Here is a 22,800-nt window from a genome sequence, read left to right on the forward strand (position 1 = left end):
AGAGAGGGCAATCCCTCAACCAAAGTCACACAGGAACCCAACCCTCCAGCAGCCTGAGTACTCTGTTCTTGGGGTCCTCTCACCACCCTGTCTCCCCCCCCCCCCCCCCCCCCGCCTCGGGGAGGAGCCGGCCCGAGCCCCTCCTGCTCCCCGCCTCCGAGGGGCGGCCCGGGGGGCGGGTGGAGGAAGTGAGCGCAGCGGGGTGGAATGCGAGCGGGCGGGGCGGGGCGGCCCAGGGCGGCGGGGACAGCGGGCTGGAGGCCGGGACAGCGGCCCGAACGCGCGCTGCGATGCCTCACTTCACCGTGGTGCCAGTGGACGGGCCGCGACGCGGCGACTATGACAACCTCGAGGGGCTCAGTTGGGTGGACTACGGGGAGCGCGCCGAGCGGGAAGACTCGGACGGTGAGGGTGCGCCCGGCCGGGGCCGGGACTGGGGGCGTCTACACGGGACCCGCTCGCGCCGCCGGACCGCGCGCGAGCACGTCCATGCGGGACTCCACTTTTCTTGCTCCACGAGCACTCAGACCGATGAGTCTTCTCGGTCCGGGACTCCTGAGCCAGGTCATCCTCCACCCGCCCGCACCCCCAGCTCCTCCCCCGAGAGCCGCGGGCGGGGGCTGCAGACGTGGCCGCCCGGGGAGACCGGCCAGCAGGCTGCCTCGCTCAGGATGGTGCCGAACGCGCGTCCCGGGCCCGGACCAGGCTCAACGGAAGCCTGGGTTGCAGCTTCCTCGCTTTCCGTGAATCGCCCCCATCCTTTTGAGAGTTATCCTTTCTTCCCCTGTGACTCACCGCCCCTCTCTTGTCCTCCCCCCACCCCTGTACTCTGGCCGGGTAGGAGCGAAGGGTGTGCTCGTTGAAGGGCCTCTCTTGGCCTTGATGTAGATCTGTAGGTACTTCATGGCTTCTGGGAAGCAGTTACACGGGGCCAAGCTTGTCTAGGCACTGTACATGAAGCGGCTCGTTCTAATCCTCCAGCCTCCCCCATGGGACAGGTTCTGTTACTCGCACTTAGGAAGAAGTGAAGAGAGGTGGTGAAGAGTTATGTAACTGGTTCCCAGTAGGATTCAAACCCGGATGTGAAAGTGCAGGGCCTTAACCTAGGGCTGGCCATGGAGGCGAACCCTTCCCCTCTTGCGGTGTTCCTTTCTCCATCTTCCACCCTGGAGGGATCCTCCAGGCCAGTCCTGGCACACACTTGGAATGTGACCGTCCGTGGGAATATGTGTCCGTGGAGCTGTGTAGGCATGATGCAAATACATGTGTGAGGCAGAGAGTATGGCAGGGTGAAGGCAGGGTCAGGTCAGGACATCCTCATGGCTACTGTTTCCAGCAAGGCTGCCAGTGAGGAGCGTGATGCTATGATTGATAGAACAAATGTCTATGATGTCTGGGACTGACAGTCACAGAAACGTGTAGGAAATGTGTGTTGTGTTGGGTGATGTTATCAGAGGCTGTCTGATAGGTCCGAAGTGGTGACGTGCTTGGGGTAGCCTGTGTCTGATGTGAATGATGGCAGTGTCACCTGTCTGCCACGTGTAGATGTGGCACAGGCCAGGGGCTTGGGCTGCCAGAGGTCATGGAGATCTGTCAGACTTCACAGCTGTATGTAAGTAACCCTAGGCCCAATGTCCCTGACTGCCTCTATCCTGGTGCAAGGAGTCAGAACAGTTTCCCTCCTCCCCTAGGCCTGGAAGGATGTCTGTCCCCAGATGATGTGCTGAGCCACATCATTAGCCTGGACCAGTGGGCAGTGCTAAGCCTTGGCCCCGCCTTGGTCCTTCACAGGGTGACCGGAGTAACCTGGAGCTATGCTGGCTGCTGGCTGAGTCCGGCCAGGTCCCTCCAGGCTAGGCCACCTCCTCCCACCCCACCCCCTTCTTCTTCTCCTCCTCTTACTCCTTTTCATCCAGACTGTGGCTGTGTTTGCAGCATGGGGGATACCCTGCACCCTGGTGAGTGATTTTGCTTTTTCTTAACTGGTATAGCAAAGGGTCAGAGAGCACAGAACTATCTTAGGCCCAGCTCTCCTGGAACCCCTCAACTTAAAGCTCACACCTCTACCCTGAGGGGCAAAAGTAGGCCATCTCATCTAGGTGGGCTGTGGCAGGAATCGGAAGGTCAAGGAAGGGCATTGTAGATAGATGCTATGTTTGTAGGGACCAATAATGTCACCCAGGTCATTCCCTACCATTGGGACTTTTATAATTGCTGGTAGGAACACACCTGTGTGCTTCACAGGACGCCCCGGGCCTGAATTGTGTCTGGTTCTCTGAGGGTCTCAGGTAATGTTTGAAAAACTTGAGCCTGGCAGGCAGGCATGCCTAAACCTGCCCTGGAATTTTTGGAATAGCTGAGGCCAGGGCAGGTAGCTTGAAGTTTAGGGGAATACAGATCTGAGGCACTGTTTAGACCCTCTCATATCCTACGGGAGGGGTCCTTAAATGAGGATTTGTGGAATCTAAGAAGTGCCTGCCCGTGTCTGAGACCAGACAGAACCTTTTCTGATGCATCAGGGAAGTTGGAAGAGGGAGTTCCTGCCTCTACTTCACAGACGATGATAGCAGTACGGAGAGAGTAAGCAGTTTCCTTTGGGTCACACAGGGCAAGGGGCAGGAACTCAAGCCAGATTGCTGACCCTCCAAACACCCAGAGGCTGGGGTATGCACACAGTGGCCAAACTACATATCCCAGAGGTCATTTCTATGCTGAGGTATCTTAATCTATCCCAGAGTACCCCCTAAATGGACTGAGATCTAAAGTGTGAAAAGGGGACCCACAGCTCATCTCCCAAGCTTGGACCCAGGTCTGGCCCTCTTCACTACACAATCATGCCTTGTCTTCTTCCTGGAAGAAGGTAAATGACATACACCAGGTCAGGTAATAGAAACAGCCTCTCGAATGTCCAAGCCATCTGCGAGTGATGGTTGTAGGGACAAGGGGTCAGCTGGGTCATAGAGGGGTCACTAGTGTGTACTTGCTCAGCAGTTTGTAGAAGTTTTTCTTTTGGTTCTTTTTAACACAAATTTTATGTGGTACTGGAGATTGAACCCAGGGATTTGAGCGTAATAGGCAAGCACTCTTCCACTGAGCTACATTCCTAGTCCTTTGGCTGTTTTGTTTGTTTTCCTTCTGCAGCCCAGGCTGCTCTAGAAACCACTAAGTAGCCCGGATTGACCTTGAACTCACGCTTTCCCAGCAACCGCCTCACAGGGTCAAGGATTACAGATTTGTGCCACCGTGCTTAGGTCTGCAGCAATGACTCTCCACCTGTGGATCAAACGACCCTTTTCACAGGGGTCACCTAAGACCATCGGAAAACAGATATTTACATTATGGTTCAGAACCGTAGCAAAACGGCAGTTATGAAGTAGCAACAAAAAGAATTTTCAGGTTGGGGGTCACCACATCATGAGGAACTGTATTAAAGGATTGCAGCATTAGGAAGTTGAGAACCACCGATCTACAGTTTCTAAATAATCGTCCATTGTTCTTAGAAACGGTTGAGGTGGGCCAGCCAGCATTGTGTGCACTGAGAATCATTTACGTTTATCTCCAGCCTCGTTCCACAAAGGGATCTGAAATACTCAATGAAAGTGCTCTCCAATGAAAGTGCTCTCCGCAAGGCTCCAGAGGGAGAGGGCAAGCACCGACACTAAGTAAATGCTGGCCGCATCTGAGGGATAAATTTATGGAAATTCCTAGTGGGCAAGGCAGGCAGGCAGGAAGACGAGCTGCTGTTCTCATTTCTGTTGTGTTGTTCTGTCTTGTTGTGGTGGCGGTTGTTTCTGTTGTCAACTGAAGAGCTGTCGATGGAGATGGCAACCGTGGCTGAATTTTGACATTTATTTCCTCATGATTCCTTCTTCATGAATGAGCATGGAAGTCACAAATGCCACCGAGTGTCTGGGGAGCTACCTGACCCCACCAGGCTTTAATGCTACTTGGTGGACTGAAATGACTGCTGCTTTGGCATTGACCTACATTGCCGTTGGTCTACAGATCACCAAATGTAGGCAGAGAACCAGGTGTACAGTGCCAGGCACATGCACCTTCTGTGATTCTGGCACTGGGGAGATAGAGCCAGGAGGATCCTGGAGCTTGCTAACAGGCCAGTCTAGCTGAATTGGTGAGCTCTAGGTTTAGTGAGAGACCCTGTCTCAAAAAATAAGGTGACTAGTGAGAAAGGAATACACCTGATGTTGGCGTTGGTCTCCATTCTACATAGACATGTTTGCACACACACACCACATATACAAAAAAAAAAAAAGGGGGTGTGAGAGCTGAGCATGGTGCTTATATCTTTAATCCTAATACTTAAGAAGATGTGGCAAGAGGATCGACACGAGCTTGAGGCCAGCCTGGGCTACAGTGAGACCCAGCCTCAGAGGAAGAGGGGCTGGAGAATGTGGTGGTGGCCCTTCGGTACAGCATTCGCCATAGTGCTCCATGAGTTTGCGGGTTCATCCCGACACATAGCAGAAAATGAAGGCGCGCAGACTCCCTCCTTGCTAGGAGGTTTTCTGGTTGATGAGGCACATTTTCACCGGCCTGAGAAGTGAGTGGAGCCTGCAGTAGGCCTCATAATCTGTCCTGGAGCAAACCGGAACCCTCGGACTCCTAAACTCAGTGATTCCTTTTGGATCTGGCCGACGGATGACACCCCCACCCCCACTGCAGTTCATGCTCCTACATAGCTTCTGCTCAATCCAAGATTCATCCTGTGCCCTGGCTTTCCCAATGGCCATTTCTGGCTCCTTGTGTAACCATGTGAGATTGGCCCCGTCTCCCAGCATGCTCTGGGCTACCCTCCGGGACACCTCACGCGGTGCATGGTGGGGTAGCTATCTGGCCCCTAGTTGGGCCATGGCAGCGGAAGGCACTCTGTGTGGTTTCATCTTCCTGGATGGCAGATTGGTGTCTGGCTACAGATCTGTGGGAAGAAGGAAGGTGGGGTCTCAGCGTTGGTTCTGGGCAGACCCCGCCTCCTCAACAGACCCTGCCCTTCACGTACACTTGGCGCTAGTGTGGAAATGTGGACTCCTCTACAGAGAATGATGCCTCCTGAGATTTGATTCCTGGGGCCTTCTTTATGGTCCTTTTTTTTTTTTTTTTTTTTTTTTTTTTTTTTTTTTTTTTCTCTTGATTCTTTTCGAGACTGTGTTTCCCTGTAGCTTTGGGGCCTGTCCTGGAACTAACTCTTGTAGACCAGGCTGACCTCGAACTAACAAAGATCCGCCTGCCTCTGCCTCCCGAGTGCTGAGATTAAAGGCATGCGCCACCGCCCATCCTTTTTTTTTTCTTTCTTTCTTTCGTGTGTGTGTGTGTCAGGGTTACTTGAAAGCTATGGCTTCCAAAAGTGTTTTAGAGAGATGGTGTTTTTGTGACTTCTCAGCCTCCTGGCTAAGATGTGCAGCGCTGTTTTGTGGGTTGTGGCCGTCTGGGGTGGGGTATAGGCTGGTACCCAGGGAGGCAGCAACTCACTTTCCCTCTCTCTCCACAGGACAGAGTAACCACAGAGAGAACAGCCCTTTCCTTTGCCCTTTGGAAGCTTCCAGAGGAAGTGATTACTATGACAGGAACCTGGCACTGTTTGAGGTATCTGGGGGAGCCATTCGGGTGTGGTGGACAGGTGGGTGATTGGCAGGGGCTTCTCCAGACCGCTCAGTTAAGCCAGGCTGTGGTTCTCTTGGCCCTTTGACGCACACTGTCCTCTGAGACCCTTGCAACCCTACCTCTGTTGCCATCCCAGAGCCTTTGCGTTCCTTGTGCCCCTCACCAAAGCGACTACTTCCTCACACTTTCTTCCCTCTCCATTCCCGGGCTTTTCCCACCCTGTGGCCCTGCTGTCTGCTGTGGATAGAATCTTTCTTTTCATTTCTTGCTGGCTCTTCTGACCCCGTTCCCCTCTGGTTACAGAGGCCTGTTTTTCCTCCTCGCTCGCTCTGCCCTCCGTAGCTGCAGCTATGGTGCACACTTCTCTGGAAAGGTTCCCACATCTCTGCCTTTCAGCGGGATTTTTTTTTCTCTGCAGACCCAAGCTGAGAAATAAGATCTGGACTTAAGACGCGGTTCAGATTCCTAAACTCTGAGCCTGTACATTAATCTGCCTCCTAGCCAAGAAATGTAGGCTTCTCAGTCTGCACACATCCAGAGAACCTCCATCGTCTCTCATCACTCCCAGCCAGACTCCCTGTGTTCCAGGGTCAGAAAGGTGGCAGGGAGCATCACAGCAGGTGGTAAAGTCACAGTGCTAAGGCCACAGTGGCAGGGAAGCCTTCGACCCCTTGAGTGCTAGAAGTCCTGTGATCTGTCCCCACCTGAAGAGAAGCGGGGGGGGGGGGGGGGGGGGAGGGCAGATAACAAACATCCTCCCTTGGAGATTGAGGTATGATTTTCATAGACTAGGGCCTGAGGACACCAGACAGGTCAGGGCTCAGACAACTAATGGATTACAGTTGTCCCGGATGTCCCTTTATCCCTCTTTTGTCTTTCTCGGTTTTCCGGATGTAACCTGGGTGGTGTGTGTGTGTGTGTGTGTGTGTGTGTGAGTGAGCATGCACATGTGCGCACACGTGTGTGTTAAGATAGACGTGAATCCCAGAGACCCAGCCATAGCTTCAAAGTGGCCAAGCAGGCAGGATGAAGTGTACAATCTGTCTGTCTGCCAGCAGGGCCTGCCCTTCCTTCTCCCCTGAGGCGGGTGATTTTCACAAATGAGCTGGCAGTGATTACAGCCAAGGTGGGGCAGAGAGAAGCAGCCGCTGGGCCTTTGAGTGCTGCCTTCTGGGGTGTGGTGCCCACACCTGCCCAGCTAGCTGGCTTGGGCTTCCCCAGGCAAGAACTGGGATCAAGTCCGGGCCTGCTTCAGGGCTTGGCACTAGGCCAGCAGCCGGGCTGCTGGCTACACACAGGTAGCCTGACGCTGGCCTGGCCCATTGCCATCTTGCCCCGTGGCTCTGTTTATAGGAGGAACTGGACATACGGCCAAAGGTGTCATCTCTCCTGGGCAAGCTTGTCAGCTACACCAACCTCACCCAAGGAGCCAAGGAACATGAGGAAGCCGAGAGCGGGGAAGGTGCCCGTCGGAGAGCTGTCAAGGTGAGCAAGTCAGTGTCAGCAGACACTGACATCTGAGGAACCAGATTGCCATGGAATTAGATGCTGGAAATAGATGTTTCCCTCTGGGGTGTTGAGCATACCTGGACCAGTGGGTGATGGCATGGAGGGTGAGAACTGAGTGCCTTAAGCTGAAGGAGACGTCAAAGGCTAAGAGCTAAGGAGGAGCTCCTGGGAGCAGAGGGCCAAAGGAACCTCAAAAGCAACAGGAGGAGCGGTAGCTCCTTGTTCCTAACTGTTGGCAGATGAGACATTGTTTTCAGAGTGGACCCAGGTTGGCTGGGCCGTGGCGGTGGACACCTTTAATATCAGGAGGCAGAGGCAGGCGGATCAAAGAGCAAACCCAGGATCTAGAATATTATTTTCACAGAAAAAGCTTTGAGACGGAAGTTGGGCTTGGTGGTGCACACCCAGAGTCCTGGTGATTTTAAAGGGGCTAACGCAGGAAGATTAGCTGCACCTTGGCATTCCCAGAGGGGCTAACGTAGGCAGATTGGCTGTACCTTGGCATTCCCAGAGCTGTCTGGGCAAGCAGCTGTGCTTGAAAGGAACAGGGGTCTGAGCCCGCTACCACATTCTCCTTGGCAGTAAACACAAACCAAAGTAATTCGTGGTTGAAATAAACCAGATTACTGGCTTCAGACCTGCTTATGGAGATGTGGGCATTGCTGAGGTGGGTCCAGGAAAGTAAGCCAAGCTAAAGTGTGTCCTTTACCTTCTGCCTATGGAAGTCAGCCCCCTCTTCAGAGAGGGCAGCTGATATCTTGAGGTGGTCTAGACCTGACTCCACCTTGTTCTTCTGGTTCTGATTTTGTTGGCATGTTCTGAACGAAGACAGCAAAAATTCAGCCAGGCGGTGGTGGCATGTGCCCTTAGTCCCAGCACCCTGGGTCTGAGTCCAAGGCCAGCCTGGTCTACAGAGTGAATTCCAGGAAGTCCAGGGCTACACAGACAAACCCTGTCTTGAAAAACAAGCAAACAAAAAAGATAGCGAGAACTCTGCCTGTTTCTAGTCATCCCTACCCAAACAAAAAAGATAGTGAGAATTCTGCCTATTTCTAGTCAGCCCTACCCAGCCCTACATAGGAGCAGTCTCAACTTCCAGAGTATTGCTTGGTACTAGTAGAATCCTTGGGCAATGCCTGGGAGCTGGTGACTGGGAATAAAAAAGCCAAGAAAGGCCTGTGGGAGAGAAACCTGAGTTAGTAAGGGGCCCTGGTCCTGAGCTTAATTAGGAGCCCATGAAGATGCTCAGCCACCCATTTACCCCATCCTAGTATAATAATGGTGTAAGAAGATAACTAACAGTCCTAGCTCCACAGCTGACCCATGGAGCGAGGACTCTGGCTAAATCTAATAGGAGCTAGGGAGCCACGGGCCTCAGAAAAGAAGGCTTGAATCAGGGAGAGTGGGCCTCCTCCAACCAGACTATGCCAGGACTGAAAGTCAGCCTCTTCTCTCTGGCAGCCACTTCTGCTCTAACCCAGTGACCTTCTGAGACTGCCAGGGGTTATTTAGGGATGCAAAAAGCATTTCCTGCCCGGCCCTTTCCCACACTGCCCTTTAGAGTGACTCAGCCTAGGCTGGGGATAAGAATAGGAGCTCTCGCTACTACCACCATCCAGTAGGTGGTGTCCTCTGAGAAGGGCACCAGAACCCAGAATAAGGTTTATCTCTCACCTATACAGCCTTGTGCAGGATGGCATACGCAAGCTTCTGTTCTTACTCAGGCTCTTTTGAAGATCCTCAGGCCCAAGGCCCAGCTTCAGGGCAGAGGAGGATTTGCTGGGGTTCTGTGGATGCTCTCAAGTGTTGCCTCTGCACACACAGCCTCTGTCATGGCCTCCTGGGTAGCCCCTCACCTGCCCTTCCAGAGTTGAGAAGCTGCCGGTCTGTATGTTAGAGCTTTCTCGCTTGCTCTCAGAAAGCCTGACTTCTGTCTGTGAGACTCCAAAGCAGGAAGGGATTTAGAAGGCCCCACTCACTGGGTTCAGGAGCACTTTGGGTGGACTTGTTGGGCCTGGTGTTATTAAAACAGTAAACAACTGTGTTAGTCAGGGTTCTCTAGAGGAACAGAACTTAAAGAATATATATACTGAATATATATATTATAAATAATAGGAATATATAATATAATATATGTTATAAAGAATAGGAATGCATATACATATACATATGTATATATGTGGGTATATATATATATAAAGGGATTACTAGATTGGCTTTATAGGCTACGGTCCAGCTAGTCCAACAATGGCTGTCTAGCAATAGAAAGTCCAAGAACCCAGTAGTTGTTCAGTTCACGAGGCTGGATGTCTCAGCTGGTCTTCAGTGTATGCTAGAACCCTGAAGAAGCAGGCTCTAATGCCAGTGAAGGAATGGACTTGCTAGCGAGAGAGCAAGCGAACAAAGAGAGAGCAAGCTTCTTTAGTCCATGTCCTTACATAGTCTGCCAGCCGAAGGTGTGGCCCAGGTTAAAGGTGGATCTTCCCACCACAGAGATCTGAGTTAGAAGTGGATCTTCCCACTTCTGATGATTTAATTAAGAAAATCTCTCACAGGTGTGCCCAGCCATTTGCGTTTTTGTTAATACCAGTTGTAAAGTCGACAACCAGGAATAGCCATCACACAAGCCAAGTCTACTAAATATGGTGGTCATGGATATACTAGTATATAGTCCAGGGAATGTAGTTCAAAACTGGGCCTGACAAGGGAGGTGATGGACTATGTCCAGTGGCCAGAGCCGAGGAGTCTGGACCAAATGCCCCACACTCCATTAGAGGGCAGTGCAGAGAATTTTCAGCAGGAATGATGGCACTGGACTTGGTTTTCAGAGGTTGGCAGGCATGGGAGGCGCCTGATGGACTGGTACAAAGCAGGCTAGTATCCAAGCAGCCTCGAGGCCAGCAAGGCAGAATTCTGTCTACTTAAGCTGGAGATGGGGGATCAGAAAGAGGGAGGGCAGCAACAACATTTTAAGCTTTGACTTGTATAATGAGGCCTGCCAGGTGGTCTTCACTTCCCAGAAGTTGAGCAGAAGTTGGAAGCCAGGTGTGGCAGTCAGTGTACTCAACACCCCAGAGGCTGAGACAGGATCGCCACAAGTTTGAGGTCAGCATGGTTACATAGTAAATCCCAGGCGAGCCTGACCAAAGAGTGAGAACCTGTTTCCAAAAGCAAAAACCAAGAAGAGGAGAACCATAAATCGTGCGTACGTCTATAATCCTAGCACACAGGAGACTGAGTGAGGCGGAAAGATCACTAGAAGTTCCAGACTTTCTTGGTCTACATAGAGAGTTCCAGGTCAACCAGGTACAAAACAAAACAAAAGAAAAAGAAAAGAAAAATCAGGTCTCATACCTTCCTAGTCTGAGCAGTCTTCCTATGGGAGAGCCTGTAGAAATAGCCTAGCTCTGCTGCTGCCTCCTGTGCTCCACTGGACCCCAGCATAGAGGCTGCTGAGTGACTAGGTGCTCCTTCCTGTGGCATATCTGGACCTCTCTGATGCCGTGTGCCCCCTCCCCTTCTGCCCATTTAGGCACCCAGCATGGGCACCCTCATGGGAGTGTACCTTCCCTGCCTGCAGAACATCTTTGGGGTCATCCTCTTCCTGCGGCTGACCTGGATGGTGGGCACGGCTGGCGTGCTGCAGTCTCTGCTCATAGTGCTCATCTGCTGCTGCTGTGTGAGTGTCTGGGGCCGGAGCCGGGCTGGGGCCGGGCCGTCATCTGCTGCTGCTGTGTGAGTGTCTGGGGCCGGGCCGTACTGCTCCCCAGAGCCCACCCAGCTGAGCTGCTCATCCAGGCCTTCCTTCCTACAGACCCTGCTGACAGCCATCTCCATGAGTGCCATTGCCACCAATGGTGTGGTTCCAGGTGAGTAAATGCCACCTGTGGGCCCGTTGCAAGGAACATGGCTCAAATCTACCTAGATCTGCCTGCTGTCCTCCTTTACCCCTCCTTCCCAGGGAGTTTTCTGGTAGGGGCCCATCCTTGACTCTAAGACAGTGCCCTCTGGTAGCTTTTCTGCTCAACAGAATTTGAAGCTGCTGTTGTGTTGTTTTTTTAAAAAATGTTTATTTATTTATTATGTATACAATATTCTGTCTGTGTGTATGCCTGCAGGCCAGAAGAGGGCACCGGACCCCATTACAGATGGTTGTAAGCCACCATGTGGTTGCTGGGAATTGAACTCAGGACCTTTGGAAGAGCAGGCAATGCTCTTAACCTCTGAGCCATCTCTCCAGCCCCTGCTGTTGTGTTTTGTCAATATAAAAGTAGTGCACCCTTCCCAAGAAAGAACAATGTGTATTTACTATAAGAGAGCTTAAATGATCAGGAAGCGGAATGGAAAATCAAAAGTACCCATAACCTCACCACGCTGACTGAGTTTATTGCTGATTGCTTTTGAAAGTGCATGGTCTTAGGTGCTACAAAGTATTAGTCTCTCTCTCTATGTGTGTACAATTTGCATTTCCCCAAGTCTGGAAATTTTCTTGAAAGCAGGTTACTTTATGCTAGGATATAACCAGTTTATGGAATCATCTCCTGTTTGTAGATTCATTTTCAACGTTGTATTTTGTTTTTGTTTTTTGGGTTTTTTGTTTATTTGTTTGTTTTGTTTTGTCTTTTGAGACAGAGTCTCACCATGTAGCTAGCCTTGGCTGGCCAGAAACTGTCTATGTAATCCAGGCTGGCTCTGAATTTGAAGTGATATTGCTTCTGATTTCTAGGAGCTGGGATTATAGGCATATGCCACTACATCAGCCTCCCCCGCCCATACCGTTGTATTGTCATGACAGTCTGAGACACCTTGATTTTTCTTTTAGGGGAGTCCTGAAGGTGGGGTTGCAACATAAAAGAAACTGATCACTTTTGTATTTTTTGATGCCTGTTATTAGACTTTCACCATTGAGGACTTAATGGCAGTGTTGGGCCACTGTCTCTGTGTTCTTTGTTGACTGCCCACCTTCTACGGGTGCTAGATCCTGATAGAAGCCAAGAGTCGGGGCAGGCCTGGACAAGACGCTGGTGCTGCCCTGGTCTGCTAAAGAGAAGCACAGTCTTTGTTCTTTTGGGTGGCTGTGCAGGTTCCCTGTGAGGGAGATCTCACTGAAGAACCAGTCTTGACCTGTGTACACTTTCTCCATCATAGCTGGTGGCTCCTATTTCATGATTTCCCGTTCGCTGGGACCAGAATTTGGAGGTGCCGTGGGCCTGTGCTTCTACCTGGGGACCACATTTGCAGCGGCCATGTATATCCTAGGGGCCATTGAGATCTTGCTGGTGAGTTGTGCAAAGCCTCGGTTAATACTAGTGGTGAACAGTCTCTCTAGACTCTAGAGGCTGTTAGTACTTCCCTCTTCCCTGATCAGGGTGTGGGGTTTTCTGATGGGAGGCCTCAAGGGAGAAGGTCATTGCTCAGATCTGTTTCCCCTTTACACCTGTGCTAGTTTGGGCCAAGCAGGAAAGAGGCCTGGTTGCCTTCAGCTTAGCCTGGTTATTCCTCCTATCCAAATACTGTTTGGGCCATGGCCCGGGGTCTGCCAAGTGCTGGATTGGGCTGATCTGGATGGTGACAGAGAGATTGCCTCCTAGACTTTTGTGGGCCCTGACAGCTGCTCCCCCAGACTCTGTGCCTGCCGGGATTCTTTAGATCTATTTTCTCTTTGTCCTTAAATCAGAGTGAACAGCCATAGATTGCTATCTGGAGACCCTTGAATCCCATGGGTGCTGTCTCAGACCCAGACCCCTACTCACCAATGAATGACTTACACCAATGGGAGAGAAACCGTGGGGGAAGCATGGTGACATGAGGAGAGTGTCACAGGGTGACAGGTGCCCCCTTGGAGATCCAGAGAATAGATGTTTAGAGATACTGTGTGGTACTACCAGCCAGAAGCCAGGACTTTTTGTCTAGATCTGAGTTTTTATTTCCTGTTTCTCACGTTTCTTATGTTATTTGGGAGGAGATGTTATCTGTAAGGAATTGTGTCCCTTTTCCACTGTATTTTTTTACTCAACCATGTAATTATATGGTTTCTGGAGGTTTACTTTGTTCTCTGGGTTACTGGTATAATCTGATACCACCTTTATTTAGTTCCTCAAACCGTGTCTTTTTTGGCCCTTCCTTCCACAGGTTGGCATCTGTGTCTGTCTCCTTTTCTTCCATTCCTTGCCTTCCCTTTCTTTCAATACTGGTTTTGTTGAACTACAACATGCATGGCAAGTAATTCATTACCCATTCAAAAAGTGTACAGCTCGGGCCAGTGAATGACTTAGTGTTCAGTCCTCGGGACTCACATGATGGAAGGCAAGAGCCGGCTCCTGCAAATCATACTCTGACCTCCAACCTGATAAATAAATGATTTTTCTTTTTTTCCTTTTTTTTTTTTTTTTGTGGTTTTTCGAGACAGGGTTTCTCTGTAGCTTTAGAGCCTGTCCTGGAACTAGTTCTTATAGACCAGGCTGGCCTTGAACTCCTAGAGATCCGCCTGCCTCTGCCTCCCGAGTGCTGGAATTAAAGGCGTGCACCACCACCACCCCGGCTTAAATGTTTTTCCTTTAACATTAGAACTCAGGAGGCTGAGGCAGGATATTGTAAGTTTAGTCAGTCTGACTTACATAGCAAAATCTTTCTCTCTCTCTCTCTCTCTATATATATATATGTGTGTGTGTGTGTGTGTGTGTGTATAAAAGCTGGGTGTGAAGGTACAACCTTTAATCGCAGTATTCAAGAGGTTGAGGTAGTGAATCTCTATGGCTTCAAAGGCAGCCTGGTCTACACAGTGAGTTTCAGAACAGTCAAAGCTACATAGTGAGATACTGTCAAAAAAGAAAAGAAAGAAAGAAAGAAAATGTACAAAGTTCTTGGTTTTCAGGATGCTCAGGGGATGTAACCACTGCCAGAATCAGTTTAGAACATCTTCATTACTCTAAGAGAAACTTCATTAGTAATTAGTCAATCTCCCTTCTTCCCATCCCTTAACAGATACTAGTCTGTGTTCTCTCTCTGTGTGGATTTGCTCTTCTGGACATTTCATACACCATTGGTCTTCTACGGTTGGGTTCTTGTAGACACACTTTATAAAGAAAACCGAACGACGGTTTCACCCCCCAGAACGAAGCCTTGAGCTGGAGCTCTGTCTTCTTGTTGCAGACCTACATTGCTCCACCAGCTGCCATCTTTCACCCGTCGGGCACTCATGATGTGTCAAGTGCCACCTTGAATAACATGCGAGTGTATGGGACCATTTTCCTGACTTTTATGACACTGGTGGTGTTTGTTGGTGTCAAGTATGTGAACAAATTTGCCTCACTTTTCCTGGCCTGTGTGATCATCTCCATCCTTTCCATTTACGCTGGAGGCATCAAGTCTATTTTTGACCCTCCTGTGTTTCCGTAAGTAGCTAGGGCATTTGTCCAGCCATTACACTGGCATCCTTTCTAAGCCTTTGATGCTCTGTATATCCCTCAGATTGCTGGGTGGGAACGAACTGGGACTCCAACCGAGCAGGTGCCAGTGCTTCTCTCCCTGCAGGGTATGCATGCTAGGCAATAGGACCCTGTCTTGGGACCAGTTTGACATCTGTGCCAAGACGGTTATGGTGGACAATGAGACTGTGGCCACCCGGCTGTGGAGTTTCTTCTGCCATAGCTCCAACCTTACTGCTGACTCCTGTGACCCTTACTTCCTGCTCAACAACGTGACCGAAATCCCTGGCATACCTGGGGCAGCTGCTGGTGTGCTCCAGGGTGGGTCCTCCCTCTGGTCTCCTAAGCCCACCGTACCCTCAGTCCCCAGGCTGAGCAGCAAAGCAAAACACAGAGCTGTCCTTGTATGCCCAGATCAAGGCAGGCGGGGCAGGCTTGGCGGCTTTCCCTGCTCAGTGGTGTCCTTTTAGCCTGGCTCCTTGTAGCTGAATTTAGGGTGAACGGAGCCTGTTTGGCCAAAATCCCAGGCCCACAGTGAACCCTGTAAAGTTCTGGCATTCCCTTTTGCCTGGCTACCAGCCCCTGATGCAGTGGGGGATGTTCCCACAAGAATCATAAAGGGCCTCTGTCTGGGAGTCAGGCAGTAGTGAGGTCCAGGCTGATGAAGGTTCGGTCACCTTTATCTGTTATAGTTCTAACAGGACAGCATCCTCTCTGGCCAAAGCAGTCCTATGGAAGACTCCATAATCACTGTGCTAAGACTGTCCCCAGAATTCCCCGAGCTCCCCTGCATCTGCAGGATCTTGCTGGGCTGCCCCAGACTTCCCTGGGGACTTCAGTGGTGCTGTAGTGCTTATGTTCCTCCCTCTACAGAAAACCTTTGGAGTACTTACCTGGAGAAGGGTGAGGTCGTGGAGAAGCATGGTCTGCCCTCTACAGACACCCTTGGCCTGAAGGAGAACCTGTCCCTGTATGTGGTGGCTGACATTGCCACATCCTTCACTGTGCTGGTTGGCATCTTTTTCCCTTCTGTAACAGGTAAGGTCTTCATGCCCACACGCTTAGCCCTACCCCAAATTCTGGAGACTCCCTGAGGGAATCTTGTCTGTTTTTTGGAGGCATCATGGCTGGCTCAAACCGCTCCGGGGACCTCCGTGATGCCCAGAAGTCTATCCCAGTGGGGACCATCCTGGCCATTGTTACCACTTCACTTGTGTGTATCCTTCCCCAGGCATGGTAGGGCAGGTGTCAGGGGGGACTTCTGTGTACGTAAGTCACCAGGCAGTGTGTGCGGACACACCACGGGACCTTCTGATGTCTGCAGGTCAAGGCTATGGCTGGGAAGGTCTCTAGGACACTGTGCAGGGAATGAATTGGGGCTACAATTTGGTAGACACCTAGTTTCCTTAATACAGCCCAGACTTCAGCAGTGTGATTCTCTTTGGCGCCTGCATTGAGGGTGTCGTGCTCCGGGACAAGTGAGTGAACCGTGCCCCTCCCTGTCGGCTTTTTCTGCCCTCGCTCCAGCCCATCCCTCACCACCCATGGCCCCACACATCTCAGGCAGTTGACTCTAGTAAAAATCTGTGTAACCAGGTAGGTCAGGACCCTCCATGACCTTTGCCTCTGAGATGATGATGATGTTACGATCAGGATGAGTTAAAGGGCAAAGATGTAAAGTTCAGGGCTGGCAAGTGGTCTCCGCCAGCATTTAGAGTCCTTCCTCTCAGCCTTTCTTCCTGAGGTCCCACCCAGGGCTTGGAGGGCTTCTCATCAGGAGCACGGTCTGAGCCTGGCCTCTGCAGGTATGGTGATGGCGTCAGCAGGAACCTGGTGGTGGGCACCTTGGCCTGGCCTTCGCCCTGGGTCATTGTCGTCGGCTCCTTCTTCTCAACATGTGGTGCTGGCCTCCAGAGCCTTACTGGGGCGCCACGTTTATTGCAAGCCATTGCCAAGGATAACATCATCCCCTTCCTCCGGGTAAGCCCTCCTGTGTGCCCCGCAGCCTTGGCAAGGGGAGGGGCAAATTCAGATGCAGCGTGTCTAGCTACACTGGCCCAGGCCTTGGCAGCCATCCACAAGGAGCTGCTGAGAGCTCCTCTGACCCTGTTTGCTGTTAGCAGTGTTGATTAGACCCAGAGTCTGTGACTTGTCTGTGCTTCATCCAGAGCAGGCAGAGCTGGAGAAACTATGGGGCTGGGACCAGTGGGACGACTGGGGCTGCAGGTGTGGGCAGTGGAGGTGGTAGGAGCAGCTCCTTTTCTGATCCTGCAGGTGTTTGGCCATGGGAAAGCAAATGGCGAGCCAACGTGGGCACTCCTCCTGACCGCACTCATCGCTGAGCTGGGCATCCTCATCGCCTCCCTGGACATGGTGGCCCCCATTCTGTCCATGTGAGCTGGGGAAAGGCACCTCCTTCATCAGCCAAGGACCCCAGCACCTCCCGTTGGTCCTGCCTGGTGTCTAGGGTGCCACTGGGAGATGGGCTGGGCTAAGGGGGAGCTGGCAGGTCTGTTTACCCAGAAGCCAGCCTGGTACAGCCACAGAGGCTGAAGAAGCCAACAGACCCTATCTATGCCCATGGTAGGAGCCTTCCTAGAACAGAAGGGCAGCAGATGCCCACTTTGAAGAGGGCAAGCACCTGGGTTGCCTTAGCCAAGCTATCGCTGCCCCATCATTATTTTTAGTGTCCTGTAAGCTGAGGAGATGAGTGTGCTCATGCCTTTCAGGTGTGGTGGCCAGCATGCTTCCTAGGGATCTCTGAGGCAGTTTGGTTTCTATACTCACCTGTACCCATGTTGGGGTTCTGCTCCACGGCTGATGGTCCTTACTTGTTCAGTTATAAAGGGGCTTGCTTCACACACTCAGCTTACAGACCTGATAGGGCTGCCTTCATCCTGAGCAGCCTCCAGCCCTGTCCCCAGGGGTTCTGTCACCCTAGTTTTGTTTGATTCTTGGTTTTGAGACAGGATTTTTTTGTGTAGCTTTGGAGCCTGTCCTGGAACTCACTCTGTAGACTAGGTTGGCCTCGAACTCACAGAGATCCGAGTGCTGGGATTAAAGGTGTGCGCCACTACCGCTCAGCTAAGCTATTCTTGCTGTAGGTATCTAGAGTGGTGTCTCTCTTGCCTAAACTAAAGGAAATAGGGCATCCTCTGTCGTGTGATTCTTTTTTTTTTTTTAAGACTTATTTATTTATTATGTATACAGTGTTCTACTTGCATGTATGCCTTCAGGCCAGAAGAGGGCACCAGATCTCATTACTGATGGTTGTGAGCCACCATGTGGTTGCTGGGAATTGAACTCTGGTCCTCTGGAAGAGCAGTCAGTGCTCTTAACCTCTGAGCCATCTCTCCAGCCCTGTCATGTGACTCTTGCTGGCAGTCCCATGTTGGGTCTTACTCCCCCATGGGAGTTCCTGCCCCCTGATATCTCCCTCCCTTTGTCCATTCTCTTCATCACTGCAGATGACGCTTGACAGCCTGTCCCCTCTCTTCCTTAGCTGACTCCTCAGAAGGGCTCACACAGCCTGCCTTGCCCATGTCCTAATTCCATATGCAGCGCAGCAGCCCGTCTCTTCAGAACAAAATTGCATGGTCTTTGTCGTGTTTTCCTGACAGCCCCCATTCTGTCCCATGGAGTGTCCCCTGGCATTCCTTGACACGGGCCTCTTACAACCTTCCACTCATTATACCTGGACTTGGCTCCTTTCTCACCTGCTCTGCTGGTGAACACTTCCCCATCCTCTACCACTTGGCTCTCAGGGCATTTTCTCGATACTGCCATCTGCATCAGGCCATAGGAGTGGGGACCTGGGGGATAGGAGCCGTGGTGTGGGTTGTTTCTGGGTCAGGTGTAGCCTGTTTTCAGGTGCCTAGAGGTACCAAGGAAGCTCCTGTGCTCCAGCTGCCTCCTGGTCCTGCAGGTTCTTTCTGATGTGTTACCTGTTTGTAAACTTGGCCTGTGCTGTGCAGACGCTTCTGAGGACCCCCAACTGGCGGCCCCGATTCAAATACTATCACTGGTGAGTGCCTGCTGGATCCCTGGGGCAAGTCCCTTGATAATTGGCCCTACTGGGGAAGCCATGAGACCCTTCTTGGAGGACGTCTGAGTTTCCCAGGCCTTTGCTCCTGAAATACTATGAGGGGGATTCTCTGACTGCACACTTGACCTGCTTCTCACATTTCAGCTTGTGACTTGGGACCTGTAAGGGCCACCAGAGTATGGGACAGACTATGGCCTGGATTCCCCATTCTTACCCTCTCATCGCCTGCCCAGGGCATTGTCTTTTCTAGGCATGAGTCTCTGCCTGGCTCTCATGTTTGTGTCCTCCTGGTACTATGCCCTGGTCGCCATGCTCATTGCAGGCATGATCTACAAGTACATCGAGTACCAAGGGTGAGTGAAGGGCTGCTGGCCAGCCTGGCAATTGCTTGGACAGCTCTGCCTGTGCCTCCTGAACAGTTAGAATGGGCTGAGTGTTGGGGTGGCCTGTAGTTAGGGGCTGTGATTCGGGACCTGGCCTTCCTTCAGCCCGTATTCACATAGAAACCCCTGAGTCCAGTCTAGGAGTGCAGCTCCACAGTAAAGTATTCACTTAACATGCAGAAGAGGGAGGGGGAGAGGGGGAGGGAAGGAACCAGGGGCTCAGTGTCTTGTGGTGGCATCTGTAGGGCTGAGAAGGAGTGGGGCGATGGGATTCGAGGCCTGTCCCTGAGCGCCGCGCGCTATGCCCTGCTGAGGCTGGAAGAAGGGCCTCCGCATACCAAGAACTGGCGGTAAGTTCATGGCCTGACTTGCAGGGCCATCTCAGGATTCTTAGGGAATGCCGAGGGTGGGAGGTCCTAGAGTTCAACCCCAGAGTCTATAAGAGGTACCCTCTTGCTTGCTGAGTCCTTGCCTCTGTGCTTCCCAAACCTGTGGGAGTCCAGATTCTGAGAATGAAAGCAGAGGACTCTTGGGAAAGGCCAGGCCCTCATCTCAGGCTACCGACTTCTGACCACCGCAGGCCTCAGCTCCTGGTGCTGCTGAAGCTAGACGAAGACCTTCATGTGAAGTACCCTCGCCTTCTCACCTTTGCCTCCCAACTCAAGGCTGGGAAGGGCCTGACAATCGTTGGCTCCGTCATCCAGGGCAGCTTCTTAGAGAGCTATGGTGAAGCCCAGGCTGCTGAGCAGGTAATGGCCAGGGGTGGGAAGACAGCTTAGCCAAATCAGTGGTGATTGGGGTGCAGCAGGCATATATGGGAGGGAACCAGTCTGGGTCACTATGGCCAACCAGATGGACAACACAGCCACTGTCTTCAAGCTTGAATGAGTATAGTTGTCCCACCTGGAAACCCTGACCTGTGGGCTGGCAAACACCTTGGGGTAGAGACATTCACATGTAGACTTAAGGTTGATTCCCAAACCCTACAAGGTTTCTGATGAGACCCACTCCCAAGAGTTGTCTTTTGACGTCCATATGATGTCATATATTTGCACTGTATTTACATTCACATACATACATCACATTAGCACACACATAAAATGCATACAATTCAGAAAATAGAACCTGTGGGCGGCAGCTTGCTCCAAGGTCTCCCCTGTTAGGGATCCCAACTGGGGTGGAAACTGGTGGTCCTTGCCTTTTGATGCTCTTGTATTCCCCACAGACAATCAAGAACATGATGGAGATTGAGAAAGTTAAAGGCTTCTGCCAGGTAGTGGTGGCCAGCAAGGTTCGAGAGGGACTGGCCCACCTCATCCAGTCTTGCGGCCTGGGCGGCATGAGACATAACTCCGTGGTGCTGGGCTGGCCCTATGGCTGGCGACAGAGTGAGGACCCACGTGCCTGGAAGACCTTTATTGGTGTGTGAGGGTCTGGCATCTAAGCTGGGCCAGGGACCAAGGGCCAGGGTTAAAGTGAGGTGGCAGAGACCAGAGGGTCACAGGCTGGCAGTCAGCAGTGACCCTCCTCCCTAGACACTGTGCGCTGTACCACAGCTGCCCACCTGGCCCTGCTGGTGCCAAAGAACATAGCTTTCTACCCCAGCAACCACGAGCGCTACCTGGAGGGCCACATTGATGTGTGGTGGATCGTGCATGATGGAGGCATGCTCATGCTTTTGCCCTTCCTGCTACGCCAGCATAAGGTGTGCCGATTGGTTGGGCATGGGTGAGGGCAGCTGGGCTCTTGGGAAGCCAGGTGTGGTTGAACCGCTTCATTGCGGCAGGTGTGGAGGAAGTGCCGGATGCGCATTTTCACCGTGGCCCAGATGGATGACAACAGTATCCAGATGAAGAAGGATCTAGCCATCTTCCTGTATCACCTCCGCCTGGAAGCTGAAGTGGAGGTGGTCGAGATGGTGAGCTGCCTGTCCTGCCCTGGCCCCGAGGATCCAGGGTCCTGCAGCCTGGTCCTCATGGCTTCCCCTCTCTCCAGCATAACAGTGACATCTCTGCGTATACCTATGAGCGGACCCTGATGATGGAGCAGCGGTCTCAGATGCTGCGGCAGATGAGGCTGACCAAAACCGAGCGGGATCGAGAGGTAAATGGCTGCCCTGGTTCAGGCTTGGGACATGGCCGGATCACACCTTTGAAGAACGGTTGTCTGGTGGAGGTATCAGGATGACTCATTTGACCTGGCATGATGGCTTATATCCATAGCTCCAGCACTCAGGGGGTTAAGACGGGTGGATTCCTGTGAGTTCAAGGCTGGCCTACTCCGCACAGAAAGTTCTAGGCCAAAAACCTAGGCTACATAGTGGGACCCTGTCTCAAAAAACAAACAAAAACCAAACAAACAAAAAGCTGGGCATGGTGGCTTATGGCTGTAATTCCAGTACCTAGGAGGCTGAGGCAAGAGGCCAGCTTGTTTTAAACTAACAAACAAAAACCCTCACCTGCTCCACCTGAACCAGAACAATCAGTGCCTATATCCTAGAGGCGGGGTGATCATGCTGGGCCAGCCAGGCCCCCATTTTCCCAGAGTACCGAGGATACACCGTGGTTGTCCTCAGGCCCAGCTAGTCAAGGACAGACACTCAGCCCTGCGGCTAGAGAGCCTTTACTCAGATGAGGAAGACGAGTCTGCAACGGGGACCGACAAGATCCAGATGACGTGGACCAGAGACAAGTACATGCCTGAGCCCTGGGACCCCAGCCATGCCCCTGACAACTTCCGGGAGCTGGTGCACATAAAGCCGTGAGTTCAAACGATGCTGAGGTCTGGAGTGGAGGAAGAGTGGGAGCAGGCAAGCTGTGCAGATGGGCCGGGGACAGAGACCCCTTTGCTAGGTAGCTCTCCGTAGCCTGTGATCAACTGCTGTGTCTGCAGGGATCAGTCCAACGTGAGGCGCATGCACACTGCTGTGAAGCTCAATGAAGTCATTGTCACTCGTTCCCACGATGCCCGCCTGGTCCTGCTGAACATGCCTGGCCCCCCTAAGAACAGCGAGGGTGATGAAAACTGTATCCTTTTGTGTAAAGGCTGACAGTGGGGTGCTATCCTCTCCTTGAGATGCCCACGGGTGGGTGGGAGGTGGTCTTGGACCTGTGGCTGCCTCCTTGACCTGATACCCTGCAGACATGGAATTCCTTGAAGTGCTAACTGAGGGCCTTGAACGGGTGTTGCTGGTGCGTGGAGGTGGCCGTGAAGTCATCACCATCTACTCCTGAGGCCAGTGGAGTCTGGTGGCCTGGAGTTGGGGTGTCTAGGACAACAGTTCCCACCCCTACACCTACTTGCCAGTTCTGCTTTGCCCAGCCTTGCTCTGGACCAGCTTTGCTAGGTCTCCTGGGAAACCAAGCTTGGACCTGGCGATTGAAATGGATCCGAGGACCCGTGGGACCCTGGGGGATGTAGGGACTTTTCCTTCCCATATCCCAGTATAGGCCTATCCTGACTAGAGAAGACTGGTGAGGGTCGATATGGGATTTGAAGTCCCAGTCTGGCCCAGGAACGTTATTTATTGTATATTTATTGTTTGGATGTCATCATCAGAGAAGAGGGGAGGGACAATAAGAGGGGAAATTGAGTTGCTGGAAGACCTGGCTCAGGCCGCTGTGGACAGAGACCCTCATCAAGCCAAGTGGAATGGAGCTGGCCAAGCTGAGCCTGACTTTTTTCAATAAAACATTGTGTACTTCTGGGCCTCCTGCTGCCCCAGCTCTTTTTCCCGTGGCGCCAAGGGAAGAAAGACTAAACTGAACCCAAACCTAGAGCCAGATCCCTAAGGCTATGCCCCTTCCTGGCCACCCCC

The 22,800-nt window shown here is 52.0% G+C and overlaps 1 protein-coding gene across 1 annotated transcript; it reads left to right on the forward strand.

The window, feature by feature from the left end:
• The first annotated feature begins 234 nt into the window (after positions 1-234).
• On the forward strand, positions 235-22,692 carry Slc12a4 (solute carrier family 12 member 4). Its single transcript, XM_087900232.1, has 24 exons — positions 235-405; positions 5,507-5,601; positions 6,973-7,104; positions 10,661-10,807; positions 10,943-10,997; positions 12,277-12,407; positions 14,281-14,522; positions 14,662-14,876; positions 15,429-15,593; positions 15,674-15,772; positions 15,976-16,033; positions 16,361-16,535; positions 16,830-16,948; positions 18,481-18,579; positions 18,834-18,953; positions 19,229-19,333; positions 19,564-19,732; positions 20,209-20,404; positions 20,519-20,688; positions 20,770-20,901; positions 20,979-21,086; positions 21,559-21,743; positions 21,876-22,009; positions 22,125-22,692. The coding sequence occupies exons 1-24, from the start codon at positions 291-293 to the stop codon at positions 22,214-22,216; spliced, it is 3,258 nt and encodes a 1,085-aa protein (XP_087756358.1). The 5' UTR covers positions 235-290; the 3' UTR covers positions 22,217-22,692.
• Positions 22,693-22,800: the final 108 nt, after the last annotated feature.

The sequence above is a fragment of the Myodes glareolus genome, chromosome 22 (assembly GCF_982192425.1).
Source record: "Myodes glareolus chromosome 22, mMyoGla1.1, whole genome shotgun sequence".
NCBI lineage: Eukaryota > Metazoa > Chordata > Mammalia > Rodentia > Cricetidae > Myodes > Myodes glareolus.